At 38.0% G+C, this 22,270-nt stretch overlaps 1 protein-coding gene across 1 annotated transcript; it reads right to left on the bottom strand.

Moving 5' to 3' along the window:
* Positions 1 to 639: 639 nt before the first annotated feature.
* Positions 640 to 17,649, bottom strand: LOC137039732 (uncharacterized). The gene is made up of 7 exons (XM_067415008.1): positions 17,362 to 17,649; positions 14,107 to 14,236; positions 10,703 to 11,023; positions 8,988 to 9,119; positions 8,069 to 8,401; positions 7,136 to 7,432; positions 640 to 2,589 (listed from the first exon to the last, which is right to left on the bottom strand). The coding sequence occupies exons 1-7, from the start codon at positions 17,647 to 17,649 to the stop codon at positions 2,516 to 2,518; spliced, it is 1,575 nt and encodes a 524-aa protein (XP_067271109.1). The 3' UTR covers positions 640 to 2,515.
* Between the last annotated feature and the right edge of the window lie 4,621 nt (positions 17,650 to 22,270).

Consider the following 22,270-nt stretch of genomic DNA (forward strand, 5'->3'; position numbering starts at 1 on the left):
ACTTCACAGTACAAAAACACAGTTGCTATTTTAAAAATGTTTAATAACAGCTTATATAATAACAGGAATAACAGCTCTTTTGGTGATTATCATTCATATTTCAGATCTAACATCACAGAGAAAGTTAATAGTTGTGGGATATTAGAGACACTTCGATCAACGGTTAGTATACAAAAACACATGCCATGAAAAATGACTGCTTAACAATAAAACACAGCACACTACAAAAGACATACAATAGTAACAGTATGTATGTATATATACACATTTACCCCCCCCCCCCTATATTATATGTGAAAAGATTTGAAAAAATACATTGATAATTTTTTTTTTTTTTTTAAAGCGAACCTTTATTATATTTTAGCACCAGGAAGTAAATAGCGTGTAACTGTCTGTAGGAGTAACACATTTCTGTTCTCTCTTAAATCGACATCCTCTGGCATTTCTCTAAAAAATGAGAGAAAAAATACTCTCACAAACGCATGGCTTCGCTTTCAGAAGGATTCATTTTATAATGGATAGACGCACTTTTATGGACGTTGAAGCAGAATTTCCCATTCACTGCCATTATAATGCTTGGAAGAGTCAGGACATTTATACATATACAAAATATACACATATACAAATATATACATATACAAATATAACTCTGATTGTATTTGTCTGAAAGAAGAATGCCATATACCTAGGCTTGCTTGAGGGTGCAAATCATGGGATAATGTTCATTTTTGGGTGAACTATCCCTTTAAGGCTCACCCTCTCCTTTAATTGGTGTGTTTTACTTTAAGATGTCAGGTGTTTTCTCCGATCTTCCGATGTTGTGGTTCTGTATCTGTCTTCTGCTTGCTTCTTCCTCTCACACACTGTTGCATCACTTGCATCAATTGCTTGGTTTACCCTTCACCCACACACACACACACACACACACAATGTAACATACAGGATGTGGTACACAGGTGAAGAAACTCTAGGCCCTATTTCTTTTTCTTCTAGGCCCCTATGTTATATATTTTCTTGTAAATTAGACCGTTTTCTAATACTTTGAAAGAGAACACATCCTTTTTCCTGCCAAGTATGTTAATACATTTAGTGGGCCATGTATCCAGTTGCTAATACCGAGAGAGTTACATACATGGTCCATACGTCTCAAAGTGTGGTTCTGAACCCATTGCAGTTTGGAGGAGGATTCGGTTCAGAACTACAAACACGAGTACAAATTGGGGAAAGTCATTGCTGAATATTGTTGACATTTGAAATCAACCCAAACAAACACACCCCTCTCTCCATCGCTCTGCCTCTTAAGTTCACCCTCCAATCCTAACCGCCCTGCTTCGAGGCGAGTGCACTAAAAAGGAAGCTAACAGTAAACACTGCATTCTCTAGCAGTCCCCAGCCTGCACTCACTTTACTCTCACTTGCTGGCCTCCATTACACACACAATGCAAGAGTGGATATCTATTTATCATAGCAGAAGCGCAACAAAATAATGCTTAACGAAAAATAAAGTGAAGGTGATGATCGAATAAAAAGGAAGCAACTTTTTTTTTTTTTTTTACATACAGTACACAAGAACTAATACAAACAAGAGTTTGTTGTTAGATGCCAACAGCGCAGCAGCTCCAGGCAAACAATGACACTCAAAACCCGTTTTACTCTTTTAAAAGAAACCTCCGCATCTTTTTTCAGGCCTTCCCTCTTCCCTCTCTCCAGCGCTGGAAAGCTTTTCTAATATTATCGCGGGTCCTAAAGCTCTTTCCTTTTCATAACCCTTCCTTTTCCAGTGATATTCTTATGAGCTTTTCTTTTTTTGTAATGTCTCTCAGGCATTTCTCTTTCTACAAATCTCACTCTTGCTCATTCTTTCTCCTCCACCTTCATATGCCCCCTAATGCTGATTGGCAACACGTTTGTTGTGTCAGTCCGACCAACTTTCAAACAGCTTTTTTCAAATATTGCTTGCCCCACCTTAAAGTTTTTAGCATGAAAGACCCGCGACTAGGGGTGTAACGATTCGTTTTAACAACGATTCAATTCGACTTAAATAAAACAGTCACACTGATTTAAATTTATGGCTAAAAAGTTACTGAATCGATTTCAAGTCACTGAATCGTTTCGGATCATATCGTTCTAAATGAACCAATATCGTCCTTAAATCGTATCGACAACCTCAAATCGTGATACGAATCGAATCGTTGTTAAAAAGAATCGTCACACCCCTACCCGCGACTGCAGATAAACTTCTACTGCATTTCTCTCTGATATGGAATGAAATGAAATGTGGAGGATTTTAACTGTGATAAGATGATTGACAGACCAGTTTACAGTGACAGGATGTGACAGAGAGCAAACATTCAAGTCGCGTATGACGTGCATGTCCCAAAGCTTGCTTATTTTTCTGCTAGACACTCAAAAGTATGAACTTTTTCTTCACAAAAAGACAACATTTGCATACAAGTATAGATAGGCGAATAGGCAGGACACACCAACAGTGATTGGCATCGGTGGGTGTGAATAATCACTTTTTGACTTTATCCACTTTATACAACAGTAGGCTCGTTGCACTCTCTGAATCAGTCATTTGTTGTTTTTCTGTAGAAAATGAAAAGAGAGAAAGAAATTATTTTGCATGTACATCTTCACAATGCAAATTGTCATTATTTTTTATCACAACTGATTTTCTTGTGTTAAATCAACTAAGAAAATGTATGTTGGTAACATGATATTTTGAGTTTCTGTTGATAAAACAACTATTTTTATGTGTTAACTCAAGAAGGCACAAAAGTAGGGGTGTAACGATTCGTTTAACAACGATTCGATTCGTATCACGATTTGAGGTTGTCGATACGATTTAAGGACCATATTGGTTCATTTAGAACGATATGATCCGAAACGATTCAGTGACTTGAAATTGATTCAGTAACTTTTTAGCCAAAAATTTAAATCAGTGTGACTGTTTTATTTCAGTCGAATCGAATCGTTGTTAAAACGAATCGTTACACCCCTAACTTGCACCATGGCGGATTTGCAACTTACATGACGAAATTTGCAAGCAGAAAGACTGAACGCTTCTCCAGAGGGGAATCCTTTTATTTGTAATATTTCAAAATATTTGTGTGCTGCTGTGTTTAACAAGGAGAGTTTACGCGCATTGTGCACTTGCTTATATGCACACATCAATAGCAACGTGTGATGTACGTGAAAATGATAACTGCATCAGGCTGAAACTAGTCAAAAAACACTCGCATCACGGCTAGCGTCACATTGCCCCTGTATAGGCTATGATAGGGCCCCAAGTCTCAGTGAGAGCCAGAAAATATTTATTTACAAAAAAATATTGAGAAAATAATTTTCCTAAGGATCCACTAAAGGGGTCCTAAATATAGGATGGAAGGAACAAGTATTTGAAATCTTTTGCCTTCCCTCGCAAAACTAGCTGTGAGTTCGGACTGTAAACACTTTCTGAAATGTCCCACTTGCAGTATTTTAAACAGCTCAGTGCATTAACAATAGTTTTATTTTCTACTTGGACTTAATGAAGTGATTGCTTAGTTCAGTAAAGTTGTCATATATTTACAGATTTGAACTTCCCAAATCAATAACTCGTGAGCTAAAAGTTGTTAAAAAACAACTGTCACCTAGCCTAGAACTCTAGACGCACCCTAGCGGCAACAAATCTAATCTGCCGCAAGTGTCCTCTAGCAACTCTCAATACCCTTCTGTGCTGTAAACGCCAAACTCTGGTCGGGCCAATCACATCGTGTATAGAGTCGGTGGGCGGGGCCATAATGACGACGGCCGAGTTGCGTTTGCGTGCTTCTAGTAAACACAGAAACTGCCGAACGGCGGCGGTCTTTCGAATCAGCTTTGACCGCAACTCTGGAAGACTTGGAGTTAAGCTTTTCTCTGAGAAAAGAACGGCACTGAAGTCATTCTTAAAAAGGGAAGATGTGTTCAGAGTTTTGCCGACCGGATACGGTGAATGCAACGAGCTCCACTTCACCTTCGTTGCTCTGGTTGGTTGTAGCACTATCCTATCACGTGCAGAGGGAGTTTGAAAGACAAACGTTTATCCCTTGGATTGAGCCCTGTCAATGGTGAGTTTCCAGACCAAACATCTTGATGTGGGTCTGGCTTGTTAGGCTAACTGTCACCTCTATAACGTAGACAACGAGCTACAACCTAAATTTGCACTACAACACTTTGATTTTTATTGCATCATAACTGCCATCAAACTCAGTAAGCAATTATCATGCAAAAGCTATGGTTGCAACTACTTTAGTATGTTAGCTGGACACAACATCACCCGTGTCGAATATCCCTACTTATGTGCCATTACATTTTTTTAGATACTTTTATTTATAATATATATAACCAGTGTTGTGCAAGTTACTTCCAAACTGTAATATATTATAGATTACTTATTACTGCTTTTTAAAAGTAATTTATTACATTACAATATTACTGTCTCAGAATTGTAATGCGTTACATTACTCCTGTATTACTTTTGAGTTACTTTCACCAAAATAACTTCAGAAGTAGCTCTAAACATTCTAAAATGTAGGCAGAGAGCATTTTACATCCAGTAGAAGGCGATATGATGAAGAATAATGACATGGGCCATCCACGCTAACAATAGAGAATTGGCAAAAAAGTGAATGCTCAAGACAATGCAAGAAATCAAACTCTGATATAAATATTATTTTAGAGGTAAAGTGATTATCTGGCAATATCTGGGAATAGCTTAGGTTTGTTCATAGACACAACAGAACTGTGTAAACTCTAATTTATGACAATATGCGCATTTGTTCTTTTCTTATTGTTGCGACATAGTTATTTCGGTTTTAGAAAAAGGTTGTATTTGACTGCATTTGCTACATTCCTACGTTCTTGTCCGCAATGCGCATCCATCTCGCGAATGTACAGTAGGAATGAGACGGTGGGGACATTTTGGTTAATCAAAGTGATGACATCACCGGTAGCCTATCTGGGCTTTTAAATCACTATTCTATTTAACCGAAAGGAACATGCGCACTGCCGCTTGGGCATTAACGGGAGCGGATGCAAAGCGAGTGCTTTCAATGAATTCCTGTAAAAGTTAAGCTTCCATATGAACTGAAAACGCACCAGTGCGCGCTCACCGTGAATGACAGCTCGCTAGTGAATGCGCGCTCTTTGCGGACAAGCAGATTTTTAGTTTCGGTTTAAAATTAGCCTATTATTCTTAATGAAATACACAACACAATGACAAACCCCCTTTAATAGGCGCTTTTACATTTCAATTTTAAACCAAATCTTCCGCGATCATCTGTCAGCTCAAGATCACCAGCTCATGCAGCAGACACCTTCCGTTTTTATATGAACGGCCTGTTCTCTAACTGAACTAAATTACTTTATTATTATAAAAAATCTAAACGACGGTGTCACAGTGTGCAGTAGTCTTATTCTGTCATCTTCACCCAAGTGTTGTTTATAGGCATTAGGCCTATATTTTGGCTCAGCAGCGCGCGCCTCGTCTCTCGTCCGTTCTTCGACGCGCTTGTCGTTGTGCTATTCTTTGAAACGACTGAGCCTTTAAACCTTCTTTAGCCACTTTTCCACTGGCCAGCGCGAGCACAGAGGCTGAAATCATGCCTGCGGCACTTCTGTAAAATCTGCAATAAACACGTATGCCTTCACTGGACTATGTCACACAATATCCAAATGTACACCAGCAAGAGGGAGATTAATTGAAGTACTGAATTGAAGGAAAATAAAGTAAATCGCTATACAAAAATATGTCAGAAGCTGTCATTTAGTATTTATTTACTAACCTGGACACCACACGCTATTGAATGAGGTAATAACTTGCATTTTTCATGTGTTAATGCATGGCGTATTTTTTTTCCTTTTCCTTTTCCGTTTTATTGTTTTTTTTTTGGGGGGGGGGGGGGGGGCTGATTGATTAGTAATGCCTTACACTACTGTTGAAAATTGATTAGTAATGCCTTACACTACTGCGTTACAGCAAAAAGTAATAAGTTACTGTAATGTATTACTTTTGTAATGCGTTACTCCCAACACTGTATATAACCAGAGGAGATCAGTGATGTGGTGACAGTGAAGTTAGCTGAATATGTTTCCTTATAAGAAAAGATGATGGAATAAGAAAATGGTGACACTGAATTTAGAGACAATACAGTGTGTAACATTGAAGTAACTATTTTTGTAGTAACGTTTTGACGCATTAAAAATATTTTAAAGCTGATTGTTTATGTTATCGTGTCCGAATCATGAATCAATAAGCTGAATCATAACCGTTTGAATCTTTATTTGAGGATTGAAAACAAACGCGGAAGAGAAGACAATGCTGAATAAAGTCGTAGTTTTTGTTATTTTTGGACCAAAATGTATTTTTAATGCTTCAAGAGATTCTAATTAACTAACTGATGTCTCATATGGACTACTTTGATAATGTTTTTATTCCCTTTCTGGACATGGACAGTAAAGTGTGCATACACTTAGATACGCTTTCGGACTAAATCTAAAATATCTTAAACTGTGTGTGAAGATGAACTGTGTGTGAAGATGAACAGAGGTCTTACGGGTGAGGAACGACATTAGGGCGAGTCATTAATGACATCAATTTTATTTTTGGGTGAACTAACCCTTTAAGTCCAAAATAAACTCTACGACCTGCTCCATTGTTAATGTACTGAGACGTTTGAAACACTGCCAGCCGGATATTATTTGCGCTCCTAAATTTGATCCAAATTACCACTTTAGGGGCTCCGTATTTTCCTGCATTTTCAAAAGATGTGTCAGATGGAAGGGAAGATTTTAGTCTGTTTCTCACAACAACAACAAAAAAACATTTTAAGACTCAAGGACTATTGAAATATAATACTTAGATGGTGTTTAGTCTTTTTAATGCTCGATTTCTTTTTCTTGGTCACTGAACATGAACTGTTTCTGCTGGGATTTTGTTATAATGCTCTAATGTAACACTTTTTGCTCTATAAAGACTCTTTTGTCCAATGAAAAGGTTGCATGGTTGTTAAAAGTTCTGCACCATCAATGCCAATAAAGGACCTTTATCTGTAACAGTTGCTTGTGTAAATAAATATATATTTATTAGAATAAAGGTTGTTCTACTCACCCTTGACAGACACATTAAATCTCTTAAATGTGGTCTCTTTGTTGTTGATGATCTGTAGTTTAAAATGTCCGTTGTCTTTGGATGTGATGTTTGTGATGGTCAGAGATCCAGTCGTCTTGTCCAGCTCCACTCGGCCTCTGAATCTCTCACCAATATCAGTCGTTCTTGAATCAGCTTTAACAATGAGACAGTTTTCAGGTCCAAACGTCCACAGTATCAGATCATCTGGCTGTATTTCAGGATCAGTTTGAATTTCCAGAGGGACACGATCTCCCTCATTCACTGACCTTTCATCCACTTCATGTCAAACAACAAACAGAAATACAACAGAGGAGAATGAGAAATCATTAAGTTTGCATTGTCAACATTGCATGTTCATAGATTTATTTTCATTTTGGTTTGTTAGATAACTTAGTTAGACAAAGGCACATCGTCTGCGTGTGAATTTTCATATTCTCTTGAGTAGGTACTTATTTTGAAAAAGTTATTACTTCGCAACCACTACAAAATGATGTTCTTCATAGTATGAATGTAATCCATACTACATCCACCACGTTGTCATTATCATGTGAACTACCATCGTGAAAAGGTTTTATTTCTGTATTCGGTACACACATACAGTTTCACAAAAAGTACAAATATATCTATTTTTGTAATGGCAGGCCATTCAGATTTGATGTTACAAGATCCTGAAATTTGATTCACTTCTGGCGGATATGTTTTTTTGAAGTACATAATTCTTAGTAGAGGGACATCCACCAACAAAAATGCATAGCAATGTTCAACCTCATGAATCATACAGATTATGATGGGTTTTAGTTGTAGTAGGCTTGGACGCCTAATAAAAAAGTCAATCAAATTTCATTGCACATTATCTTACATTGAGATGATCTAATGTGTACATGTACAGTGCATGATCATTGATCTACTCACTTTTGACAGTAAGAATAAATCTCTTGTTGATTGTTCTGGTTTTGTTGCTGATTTGTAGTATATAGAGTCCAGCGTGAGTATTCATGATGTTAACGATGATGAGATCTCCTTTCTGATGATTTTTTTCACTGTCATCGTCCGGCAGCACCAGTTTGCTTGTGAATCTATGATCAAAGCCATCATATGTGCGTTTGCCATCTCCGTTGATTTCAGCAATGAGATGTTTCTTATCGTGATACCACCAATTTACCGTATCACCGTTCTCTATCTTAGTATTAGTCTTTAAAGTGACAGAATCTCCGTCTGTAGCTGACACTTTCTCTTCAGTTGTCTCTGCACAGAGAAATGAGGTTATGACATCACGCTAAACTTTACACATAGATTATACATTTTCACTTTGTGACAAAAGGTACATTTATATGGTTTAACCCTCTAAACTCTGACATGTGTAATAATATTCAGAAATATATATATTTTTGAGATATTTTGTTTTTGAAATAAAAAAGTGGGTATGTTTTTTTGTTGTTGTTGAGCATCATATCAAATTATTATAAAAATTTTGATATTTTAAAAACATCCTTAAAAACTTACCATGCATTTATACGCAAATTACAATTGCAGAAGAAATGTTATGAAATTATTTAAATATGAACTGTACGAACAAGCGTTTTGAGTCATTGTTGGAAATCTGCCATTATTTTTGTATGGCAAATTAATCTATTCAATCAGAATCAGGATGGTACAATAAAATGTGCATACATTTGGTGTATGAACAGTTTCATGCAGGAATTTTGATTTACCAATAACATTTACTAACTAATTTAGAAACACACATATGTAAAAATCATACACTATAAAAAAGCGTATTGTTTTCGTCTTGCTGTGTCTCACCCCTGTAATAGTGAGCTGTAATACTCACCCCCTTTTTCCTCTAGTTCAGAGATCTTGCGGCGATAGTAAATCACAACACAAGGTACAACTACAGCCAGAAGCAGAGCAACAACGGCAATAATCACTGCTATACCTGGAGACAGACCCGGATCTGGAACAGCTAAAGACAGACAGTGAATGTGATATGAAAACACTGAAACGTTCATAAATAAACAGATGTTTTTTTCATGAAGTATTAAAAACTTGAAACAAATGAATTTAAGGTACACTTAAAACTGATAAAAATGTGATTAAATTGCGATTAATCACGAGTTAACTCATGACAACAATGCGATTAATCAACAATGCGATTAATGCGTGATTAAATATTTTAACTGATTTACAGCCTTTATATATATATATATATATATATATATATAGTTTAAATTATTTTAATTTCAGAAGGTTTAAGCTTAAAATTATTCCAGCTACACTATTGTAAAAGTTACATAATATAAAACAAAGATACTTTAAGTTTTTCCAAACTTGTATGTATGATTCAGTGTGATGCTTGCAATCAGAGCCTGGCTATCAGCATCCTTTACCCAAAGAAAAAAACTTGTAACAGTTTGTGTAAACATGAAACCTAACCCATCATATAAAGTACTTTAATAACCATAACTTTAAAAATCTTAATTGTGTTTGGTAAGAATGAACAAAATCCCTTTGTTTTTACATTGAGTCCATGCCAGTATTTTGTCCCACTGAGGATTAAGTTAGCCATTCATTGCATAAACGTAGCTAGGCTAGCGAGTGCTAGGTCGTAAGCACTGGTCGTAGACTGCCGTGATGGTACAACTCCAGGCTTCAACAGCAACACTTTTGCGACGTCTATGCTCGACAAAGTTGATAAAGTCACTCTTTTCAAAATGTGATGAACAGAGAACTAATCTCGAATTATAGTGCTGTGGTATTGTTCCAAAAATAAGCCATTTAATCCTCAATTCTGGATTCTTGGGCAACATGTGCATTGAAGTTCTATTTGTGTATAGCACAAGCAGTTGACGTTCAGCCCTCCTTGCTACATACGGAAACTGTCACTGAGCTAAATGAATTCTGTGGGCACAATCTCAACTGGGCGAGCTCATGAATAGTAATGAGATCAGGCAACACCATGTCAGAACGACCAGGCTCTGTAAATGACTAGAGCTGACGGAGGAGGTAGCAGTTCATTTTCACATTCTCGACATAACACAAACGCATGGACCCAACATGTTTTTAAAAATACCAGTAAAAACGATTTTGTGTTGCAGGGCACCTTTATGCCACGATACAATATTATTGCGATTACAATATTATTGAGATCACGATATGCTGAGTATTCTAATATATCATATCGTGTGCATTTTACATTCCCTTTAGAATTAGCACCAAATCGGGCGCGGCAGTTGCTTGAATGGTGGGTTTTTGATATTAAAGTCTAAAAGAAATATTTCAAATTATTATTATTATTTCCCGCATTATGAGAGCACAGTAAAAGTTTTCACATTACGAACTGAATTTCAGTTCCTGAAAATACTGATACTTGCTGTTCTTGTTTCGATACAATATCCCCAACAAAATATTGAGATACTATGCAGTATAGATTTTTCCCCCCACCACTAACAACTAATATTGGTTTGTTGAACTTTGATTATTTGAATCCATAAAACAGAAACAAATGTGGTAATATCTAAATTATTTAAGTAATAAATGTGTCCTCACCGGAGACAGTAACACTGAATATCATAATTGAGATCCCAGTGTCGTGGTAGATCTGTAGTTTATAAAGTCCAGTGTGATTGATTCTCATGTTGTTGATGGTCAGAGATCCAGTCTGATCCAGCTGCAGTCTGCCTCTGAATATCTCAGTGAGATGGGGATATAAGACCCTATTTCCATCAGTTTGAGCAATGACTCGCCCTGACTCTCCAAACCACCACAGTATTGTATTAAATCCCTGTGTTTGATTAAGTTCAGGGTTGAGAGTGACAGAATTTCCCTCCATCACTGACACTGACTTCACTTCATCTTCACCAATCACTCCTACAGAACAAACAGAAACAGTTTCTCAGAGATTAAACTCATAACACTGCTGCTGGTGTTAGTGAACAGACCTCTAGTCAGTAACTGAGATCAGTTTGGTATTTTAAACACAATTTGACTTATTCAGCTTTAATGCAGATCAGTCTTGACAAAGTAATGAGAACACGTGTTAGTGGATCTAGAATCTAAGGATGAGCTACATACAAATGAGAAAATACAGATTGTTTTTGTTTAAAGTTTATTTGCCTATTTAATCTTAAGATATTAGGTTAAACTTATTCGGCTTGCCGTCCACTGATGAGGGGCTCGATAAAGCAGCTTAAACTCGAGCTTGGATATACTCCCATGTTGAATAAATATAAAATATAGGGACGTGACGGTGAGGAAATTTTCATTAACCTATTATTCTAAATGAAAAACACAACAAAACAGTACAATGACAAACTCACTTAAATTGCTGCTTTTACATTTCACTTTAAAAAACCAAATCTTCTTCGATCATCTAAGTCAGCCCCTCACTCAGTGGGGCGGTTCCAAGGAGGGTAACCGTTGTTAAGTCTGAACACTGGTAACACCGACTTTTGTAGCAAGCATAATAGGATATGATTACATAGAGAAAGGTACCTAAGGTGAAAGGTGGAGTTTGGGGAGGGGTTGGGATGCTGGAACAGCTGTGACTGAGGAGAGGTAAACAACTGCTTATACTCTGGGGGTGCTTCCCAATTCTTATTTGTGCATCCTCGTTTCCTTTCCTCGCTCCTTAGCTCCGCCTCTTCAGGATGCGAGGAAAAGATGCGAGGACGGAGGAAAAGGGGCGCTTCCCAATTCGTATTTGTGCATTCTCGTTTCCTTTCCTAGCTTCCTTTCCTTGCTCCTTAGCTCCACCCCTTCAGGATGCGAGGGGAGGACGCGAGGAAAAGACGCGAGTGCGGAGGAATTGAATCAAGTGAAATGATATATCCTCACTCCCTATAACGTCACTTCAAAGCGTCGTTGAATAAGGATGACTCTGCACCGCTGTATTTAGTCAGGATTCTTGAACATTAGAGATAACTATTTATATTGTAAGCTTCAGCCTCCACAAAATACCACATTTGTCCATATTTTAATCAATATTACCAGTTATTATTAACAATGAATTCCAGTTATTAACTGCTTTTTCATTGTATAATATGTGTTCATTCATTTTCATATTCATTTTCTTGTGCTTTGGTATAATTCTGCAACTGTCCGGTGTTGTTATTTGACAAACATCTGTGTCTTGTACATGTTAACATAATAATAATGATTAATAAACTGTGGCACGATGTGAAGGGGGAGGAGAATTAATGCTTGCGTCACGTTTAGTCGATAAAACACTCCCGCAAAGGATCCACCTGTGTGTCCTCGCACATGACTCCTCAGGAAGCCTCCTCACTCCTCCATCCTCAACTCCTCGCGGTGCAATTAGAGAATTGAGATCTCCTACAAGATGGCGGAGCTCCATCGGTTTCCGGGTCATAGGATGGAGGACGGAGGAGCGAGGAAACAAGGAGGGATATTGAGAAACACCCTGGCTGTTTGTTGGAAGATTAGATGGGCTCGCTCCTCCCTAAAGTTTAGGCACTTCACTTAATTTCAATACAATTTATTTCACTAGTTTTGGATCAATACACAACAAAACAGAACATATTACTTATCACTAAAAGAGATGTTTTGATAGCTTGACACATAGATTGACACAACCTAATGCGGGGTTAGTTTTAGCGTGCATGGTTTAAAACTTTCAATGCATGCCAACATGACAAAACTTTTTGAACACTTATTTAACCAGTCACATCTGATATGTGTGGTACTCTGTGAGACTTTTATGGTTATCTGTGCATTGTTTCCTGTGGAGTTTTGTAGTTCTTTATGTTGATTAGTTTTCCCAGGTGTTTCCCATTCACCCTGGTGACAACATTCTGTGACAACCATATAGCAAAAGTAAATTTCTTAGTTTAAGGTTATTTTTGTTGTCAAACTCAAAATATAGAAAAGTTGATAATTGTATTTTACTGAGAAAATATTTTAATTGGATCACATAACATTTTAAGCTGCTATATGGCGATTTTACAATGTGTCCTACCTATGGGGCATGTTGTCACAGGATACTGTATTTATGAAACATGATTGTACTAGACGTGTGAAATTAATGTTAGAAAAAATAAACACTCTGAACCCCAAGTGGATTTACACAAACTGAGAAAGTCAAAAAGTGCTGTTGTGTACCCCCTCTCCCTACCTAGAGGTATACACATTTCCTCATAAATTAATAGCATTTGAACTGAAGGACTTGCAGTATCAACTGTCTGTAAATTGTCCATCTCAGCTATTATGCACACCTTTTATCTTGTGGATTCGAAAATTTATTTGAAAAAGAATCATCAAATATGTAAAAGTAGCTGACACCTATGAACACTTTCACTTACGAGAACACTTACATTTGGTTGATGTGGTCATTCCGTTCAAATACTATTCAAGTTTGAAATATAGGCCTACCAAGGTCGTAGTATATAACTTTAAAGACGGTCCCTATACCGAACGTCTACTTTATGCCATTCAAGCAACCTAAATCCGAAATTAATCGCAAATGTTTTTGCTTTAAAATGCGGATTATCGCGCATGTTTACAGGCCTGCCCGGTATACTCTTAAAAGCTGTATGTGTGTTGAAAAACGTCAAGGAAACAAACGAGCCATTACAAATGTGAATGCGGACATGAACAAAATAATCTGGATAAAAGTTATTAGGCCTACGTTAATGAATTAAATGATTAATATCAGCAAATGCGGATATGCTTCAAACCGAAAGTGAAAATAAATCACACACTTACCGTACATTAAAAATAAAAACGTAATTATTTTGAAAGTGCTCTTCATATTGTTGTAGATTCCAAAAAAATAAATTAATGCATTAATAGGCTACTGAACCACACCCATCCGCCGGACAGCGACATCTGTAAACAAAACTCGCGAAGATAACGGAGAGGATTTTAAACCAACTGTGATTGACTATGAATTCACATGATGATATGCAACGACAGAAGAGGCAGTGAGCTTGTACTTCCAAAATATAAAAGAAACCCTGATGGCGGCGGCGGCTTTTTTTTCTTCTTCTTCTTCTTCTTCTTCTTCTTCTTCTTCTTCTTCTTCTTCTTCTTCTTCTTCTTCTTCTTCTTCTTCTTCACCACCAGCTAAGAGTCGGGTGCAGCGTTCCAGTTCATTTTTATCATGCCCTTCACTCGCAAACTTCCCTCCGTCTCGTTCACTCGGATATGCGTCATTACTTACGTTGCAATGGACTGAACTGGAACGCCCTAAGCCCTTGATCACTTCGAATCCGCTATGGAGTTGATTTATTATTATTATTATTATTTTTTACTTTACGGAATAGTTTAATGCAGCATTCTATATGGATGTATAAAAAGCCTGAGGCTTTCGGGAATTTTTCAATTTTGGCAATAGTTGTTGAAATTTGGTATCTATCTTTTAAGAATATTGTTGTGTCATCCGCTAGTTGGCTGATTATTATGTCTGTGCCAGTTCATTAATATAAGTTTTTTAATGTCATTACAGTTTTTAATATAGATAGCATTTCTGTGGCTAAGATGAATAAGGTGATATGGGGCATCCTTGAGGAATACCCACATTAATCTTGAAGCTTGGGGTGGTACCTCTAGGTAATAGAACACAGCTAATAATATCTCCATATAAGCCACCAACCCATTCTCTAAATTTGATTCCAAACACAAAGTGTTTGATTACAGAGAGAATAAAAGGATGTTCCACAGAGTCGAATGCTTTATAGAAGTCTAGAAAGAGAAGGAAACCATCATCCTCTATTTGGCTTCTATACTCAATGTCCATTGCCAATCTTATATTATTATGAATTGATCTTCCTTTTAAGAATCCTGACTGTGTATCTGCAATTATATCTGAATGAATGAGACATTTATATAGCGCTATCATATGTACTACTGTACACCCAAAGCGCTTTACAATCATGTCAGGGGTCTCTCCTCAACCACCACCAGTGTGCAGCATCCACTTGGATGCCACAACGGCGCTAGTGCACTCACCCCACACCAGCGATAGGTGGAGAGGACAAGGTGATAGAGCCAATTCAGTGGATGGGGATTATTAGGAGGCCCTGATTGATAAGGGCCAATCGAGGGAATTTGGCCAGGACACCAGAAAAGAAGACAGGAAAAATCTGAAATTCCTGTTTGAAGACGAGAAGTAAATATGTAGGTTAGAAGTTTGTAGTCTGAATTTCTAAGTGTAATGGGTCTTCTGTTATCTATAATTCTGGGATCTTTTCCAGGTTTTGGGATAGATATTATAACTCCATGACTCATTGTTGGTGGGAGCACATGTTTCAAATATTTCATTAAAGACTTGTAGAGACGACCAATTACTGCGTCTAGTTCTGTAATTGTTATTTGATTATCACATGTTTGTTTGAGGTCATCCTCTATTTTTGGAATATGTTTTGCTATATCCTGAAAAAAATTCTGACAGTCCATGCTAGACATTTTAGAGCTATAGAATTTCCAGATTTCTGAAGAGATTACTATTTCATTATTATCAACCATCCGGGATCTTATGCTATTTTTTTCCTGTCTTCTTTTTTCAAGACCACAGAAATACGATACATTTTTTTCCCCTCCTCTATCCATTTAGCTCTGGATCTAATAAACACCCCTTGGGCCTTACGAAATTTCAGTTTAGGTTGGAGGCATAATATCTTCTATTGTCTTCTGATGGGTTTGGTTTGTTGCAGTACAAATTTAACTGATTAATAATGTCTGTTTTTCACTATCTTTTTTAAGCATTTTACTGAATGAGATGGTAAATTGATGTATTTTATATTTTAGGAATTCCCACTTTTTGGTAGCAGTTGTTAGCTCCTCAGAGCTGGCATATTCATTAATTAATAATGATTTTAAATCAATAAAAATTGATTTTGTGGCTTGAACTAAACCAGGAGTATTTAGGTATTTCTGGATTTAAGTGTCTCCAACTATCAACCAAATTTAGTTTTTCGCAGAAGTTTGTGAATATGGTGTTCGGATGACTTGCAGAGTACCTGCAAGGATATTTGTCAAGAAATTCATCATGAACTAGGTTTAGGTCGCCACCAATGATGATGTTATCAGTTGAGTGTGTTAATTTAATATTGTCTAACTTTAATCCAATTTGCTCAAGTAGGTTTCGGTTTTGTCTACTGATGTCATATCCATAAATGTTGACTTAGAGGAATTTCAGACCATCTATGTTTATAATAAGAATCAACCAGTGGCCAGCTTCATCTGCCATATGGGACACAATATGACCTTTAAAATGATTTAGGAGGATGGCGACACCTGCTGATTTGGAAGTGCCATGGCTAAAGTGAGCTTCATCTCCCCATTGTTTAGACCAAAATATAACATCATCAACCTTAGAGTGCGTTTCCTGCAAGAAAATTATATTTGACCTCTTCCCTTTACAAAATAAAAAAAAAAATACTTTTTCTTTTTGTCATGTCTCTTATTCCCCTTACAATAACAGAAATGAGAGAAATGTTACTCTTTAAACTAAACAGAAAAAAATAATAATAACAATAAAAATAAGAAATAATAATAATGTATAACAACGGATTACTGAACTTACTCAGAACAACGGTAGAAGTTTCCTATAAGGAAAATATAATATTGTAGTAGCAAAACCCTGAGAACTATTTTCATTTAAACTCACTTATTTTTGGGATTCAAAAAACCCTGGACAGTTGTGTCTATGGTGAGACTCTTTGTCCATTAATGAAAGCATGGAGGCCCCGGAACATTGTCTTTAGACCTGCCTTCCTTGCTTGTTCAACTTTCGGCCACACAGCCCTCCGGCCTCTCTGTCTTCCTTGGTGAGATCTTCTGCGAAGCGGATGTTGAGATCCTTGCAGATGCGGGGAAGTTTGGTGATTCGTCAGAGTTAGTCCCTTAAGTGGTGTCCTGTGATTATCTGACGAGGGTGGTTGGTGTTACTCGGCCCCAGTCGATGCACAGAATCCAGGATGAATTCCATTTTCTCCCTCCAATGTGGTGCTATCTTTCGGATGATATCAGAGATGATTTGTCGTGTGTTTTCATCTTTTTCCTCCTTTAATCCATTTAAGCGCAGGTTCCATCTTCTTTTATAATGCTCCAACGCAAAGGTTACAGCTCTTTTCCCCACTTCTGCTACTTTTTTCTCCAGATCGGAGTTCTCCTCTTTCAGTTGTTTCACCTCGGCGTGCAGTTTTTGGCATTGTTCTTTGCAATCTTTGACCTCGGCAGAGTTAAACTCTACGCTTTTGTGATGTTGGCGTGTTCTGCTTTAACTCCTCTTTGAAGTCCTGCATTATGTTTTGAAGAGCGCCGATAGCAGCCAATATTGCAGCGTTAGAGGCGTCTTCAGCATGGGCATCAACAGAGACGTCGTCTGGCTTTGACTTTTTCTGTGGTGCTGGTGGTTTGGAAGGGGATGCTAAGGTGTTCTTAGTTCCTCTGGTGTTAGTTTCCATCTTTTCTGGACCACCATAGTCATGATCTTGGAGAGCCTTCAATTTAGCATTAGCTTTTGTGCTAGACATGTTATGGTCTGCGATATCGTAGCCTACTCCAGGAGGTGCTCAGGGTCATTTGCAGGATTCTGAATTATTATGATAAATTCACTACGGTTTTACATCTGATAATTCAGGGTTTTATTAAGTTAAAAGTTAATTCCATTTATTCTCAAAGCTTTGCTACTCTTAGCTGTTCACAGTACGTCTGCTCTCTCCGCCATCTTGAGCCCCCCTCTATGAAGTAGACTTGCTCACTCCATCAAAATCGAGGGAGCAAGGGTCTGTCCATATAAACTTCCCTTGTCCACTTCACGAAGTGGAACACACTTCAAAATGGCGGCGGGGATTCCCCCAAGTGAAAGTGCTTGGAAGTTCGCAAGTGCGTGTCTTAAAGCTACACTGTGTGATATTTTCCCCCATCTAGCGGTGTAAAGGTATATGACCATCCAGTGAATAATAGTTTCTGTTCTTCTCGATTCTGAATTCGTTTGAACTCCTACGGTGGCTGATTTAGTCCAAAATTAACATGGCAATCCCCCTCTTCACATTCGGTGCCATCGAGTGTTAAAATGCAAAAGGCGGAGCTTGAATTTATGGGTATGTCCCTCTTTGGCTAATGTACTTTCAAGATGGAGGGGCAACATGGCGACCGCCATCCGAACCCCTCACCCGTATGTATTTGCAATGGCATATTATAAACTTACGAGAATACTTTATTACTCGAAAGAAGTAAATACAGTATACATTAATGAGCACATATATTTTGGAAAGAACTAAGTGTTTTTTTAGCTAAGAATAAACAAAAAAAGTTACACAGTGTAGCTTTAAAGTGGAGTGGAACACAGCAGGGGTCGATTCTCGGTGTCGACTCTTGCTGTGTCCGAAATCGCTAACTTGTTTACTGATTCTCTAATATTCAAGTGAATGGCAGTTGAGTGCATTATAAGCGCGAATGAAATGAAGCGAGGAATTCAGACACTGACATACACCGCGTCAAAGAGCTGTCGCAGAAACTTTATCACAGTCACAATCATTTGAGTGCTTACTTTAGAAATAGAAAAAAGTCACAGCCAATGTTGCCAACTCTCACGAGACAAGCAACCACAGCTTCAAAAACAAGCCCAATATTATTATTATATTAATTATTATCAATATAATTTATCCGAAAAGCCAAAACAGATGTGATTTTACAAAAATGTTCAAATTGCAATAAAAGCTGAGAACAGAAGAGGTTTATGGAAAAAGAGAAAAAGTGACGTGAAGGATTATGATGATCCAGTCGGAGTTACTATAATCTGCCCTAAATAGTATTGACTAATGTCACATAGCTACTGTTAGGATTAATGAACTTTTTTACAATATATATATATATATATATATATATATATATATATATATATATATATATATATATATATATATATATATATATATATATATATATATATATAGTAGCCTGTAATAATAAATACATTAAACAATTTTTTTTTTTAAATTATGTGCCTCTCGTCCCTGTTTCCTCTCCATCTCTTTACATTTCTGCTGCATTGTTTGTAAAAAAAAAAAATGTATTTGCCTATTTACATCCTTCTCCCCAGTCTTCCTCCAGACTCTGGCACCTTGATTTCCGAATGACATGCAAAATTTGCTTTCATCTAAAACAGTACTTTGGACCACTGAGCAACAGTCCAGTGCTGCTTCTCTGTAGCCCAAAAGTGTCTTGACCTGGGGAATGCGGCACCTGTAGCCCATTTCCTGCACACGCCTGTGCACGGTGGCTCTGGATGTTTCTACTCTAGACTCAGTCCACTGCTTCCGCAGGTCCCCCAAGGTCTGGAATCGGTCCTTCTCCACAATCTTCCTCAGGGTCTGGTCACCTCTTCTCGTTGTGCAGCGTTTTTTGCCACACTTTTTCCTTCCCACAGACTTCCCACAGAGGTGCCTTGATACAGCACTCTGGGAACAGCCTGTTCGTTCAGAAATTTCTTTCTGTGTCTTACCCTCTCGCTTGAGGGTGTCAATGATGGCCTTCTGGACAGCAGTCAGGTCGGCAGTCTTACCCATGATTGCGGTTTTGAGTAATGAACCAGACTGGGAGTTTTTAAAAGCCTCAGGAATCTTTTGCAGGTGTTTAGAGTTAATTAGTTGATTTAGATGATTAGGTTAATAGCTCGTTTAGAGAACCTTTTCATGATATGCTAATTTTTTGAGATAGGAATTTTGGGTTTTCATGAGCTGTATGCCAAAATCATCAGTATTAAAACAATAAAAGAGTATGCAGTTGGTGTGCAATGAATCTAAAATATATGAAAGTTTATTTTTTCATTACATTATGGAAAATAATTAACTTTATCACAATATGCCATTTTTTTTGAGAAGGACCTGTATATTTCCTACTTGTTAAGTTGTTATACAGGTAGGAAAAGCACAGGTACAAATAAAGTGTATTATTATTATTATGGGTTTATGTGAGGATTTATGCCCGCCCCCCAACATTGTTTCTGCCTGCCCCCCGGCCGCTCTCTAAGTCCAACCCCATCACACTCGCCGCCCAGTGCGTCTCGAGGGGCGGGGTCAGCTCAACCTCTCACCACTCCCACATTCCCCTGAGTATGTCGGAACTTATTTACACCACCCGTATTTTAGGAGACACGACCCGTTCTCTCCAGCGGGTGGCGGACCTTTCGTCTCCCACTCAGGTCATCGCAGCCTCCTCGCCGCATATGGACGCAGCTCTCCGTTGCGGCTGGACGAGCCCTACACGGAGTCTCAGTCCGTCACCCTAAGTCAGGTATGCCCGCTACACCTTTCTACTCCTCTTCCAGTTCTACGTCTCAGTTCGTCCAACAGTGGGTATGTTCCATGTGTGTCACCCTGGGTACTTTGCACGATTCGATTGGGCTACACTCTGCAGTTTTGCCGCAACCCCCCGTTTCAGCGGGGTCCTCCATACTGTAGTGAACAGCGCCTCAGAGGCTTCTGTCCTACAGGAGGAGCTGTCCTCCCTCCTTCTCAAAGGAGCGATAGAGGAAGTCCCGCCTACGGACGTAGAATGAGGATTTTTCAGCTGTTACTTCTTGGTCCCCAAGAAAGATAGCGGTCTACGACCCATATTAGCTACAAACTTTACTACAAAGACGAACAATGCTCGTTCCGTATCTAAGGGAATGTACTCAGTTACTAACGTAACCTCAGTTCCCTTAGATACGGAACGCATACTGCGTAATTGGCTGTGATATGTGACGTCTCTTGCGTCATTTCAGTCAAAACCAATTGATTTGCCATGGTTAAACAGCCACTTTTATAGCCCAAGTCCCCGCCCCTTACAGGAGGCTTGAGTTTACCATCATTGGTTCGTTTTCTTTAACTTTACGAACCAAACAACGTGCAGTTTCACTGCATGATTGTATAAAGGCTTCACAATTGGAGAAAAATTTGTTTTTCCCACAGCGTCTTGTCTTATTTATCTTAATAAGACAAACAACGCAGTACTCGTGTAGTATCTAAGTATTTTTCATTCCGGGGGGTAAAAAAAACTGTCTTATTTAGCTGTGATTACCCTGCAAAAATGTGCATTCCCGGGGCTAAATATCACTTTATTGGGGTCGATTCAACCCATGGAAAAGAAAAACAGCGGGCTGCTGTTTGTGAGAAACCGAACAGTATTTTTGTCATTTTTACCTCATATCAGGCAAATCTCATCTAGTATTCTCAACGCCATTACTTCCGTCAAATAAGGTCAAAATCCCAGTGCATTCATAGATATATATATTTATATGATTCCTCATTAGTGCCTGTGTGGATCGGTCAAACAAGGCCAAATATATTTATTTAGCCGGGATTTTTACCTTATTCGACGGAAGTAATGTTGTTGGGAATACTAGATAAGATTAGTCTGATATGAGGTAAAAAAATAACATAAAAACTGTTCGTTTTCTCCCAGAAACCAATCATTTTGTGTCTCAAGACATCAATGTCTTGCCACAAGCCACAGGGTTTAATATGGATTCGTATGTGTAATAAAGTTCATAAATATGGGAAGGAAGGAGGCGGGAACCGGCAAACATTCAGCAACTTAAATTAAATAAACAAAACCAAAGTAAACCGCGGGCAGCCCCTCACGGACGACTGCCCACACACACATAACAAATCATAAACAAAACTCAACGTAAAATCCAGGCCTAGTCTTCTCTCGTCCTTGACTGGTGTCGCTCGTCCTTGAATGCCTCTGAGCTCCCTCATGACAGGACTCAAGACCGGTGTGGCTCGCAGGTGACGCTCTTTTGCAATCACGTCCCCAGTCTCGCTCGCTTCTCCCATGTCTCTCGCTCGTTCACCTCGCCACAGTATGTGTATGTTTTTTACTCTCATAGTGCCTCTTATAGAAATACACCCCATTGACATGCATTATATGAGTGAACTATCCTTTAAACAACTGTGATGTATGGTTCTCCTTTAAAATGTTTGATTTTAAAACTCTGATATCATGTTTTATGTGTAAGCCCATCTATGTGTGAATATTCCAAAAATATCTGACAGTGCGAGCTCTCTGTGGGTTGGGCCTATATTATTGTTGTCATATTTATAATAAAATTGCCAGAAACAAAAAAATAATAAATAAATAAGTAATTTTAAATAGAAAAATAAG

Source organism: Pseudorasbora parva, chromosome 14, assembly GCF_024679245.1.
Source record: "Pseudorasbora parva isolate DD20220531a chromosome 14, ASM2467924v1, whole genome shotgun sequence".
NCBI classification, from domain to species: Eukaryota; Metazoa; Chordata; class Actinopteri; order Cypriniformes; family Gobionidae; genus Pseudorasbora; species Pseudorasbora parva.

What these genes read in the sequence shown, in the direction of transcription:
- LOC137039732 (XM_067415008.1), bottom strand. Translation starts at nt 17,649, where the DNA reads ATGTCTAGCACAAAAGCTAATGCTAAATTGAAGGCTCTCCAAGATCAT. An exon ending in CAACATCACAAAAGCGTAGA is followed by an intron (nt 14,237 to 17,361) that starts GTTTAACTCTGC and finishes CCCGACTCTTAG; the next exon opens with CTGGTGGTGAAGAAGAAGAA. An exon ending in ATTCAGTGTTACTGTCTCCG is followed by an intron (nt 9,120 to 10,702) that starts GTGAGGACACAT and finishes GTCTGTCTTTAG; the next exon opens with CTGTTCCAGATCCGGGTCTG.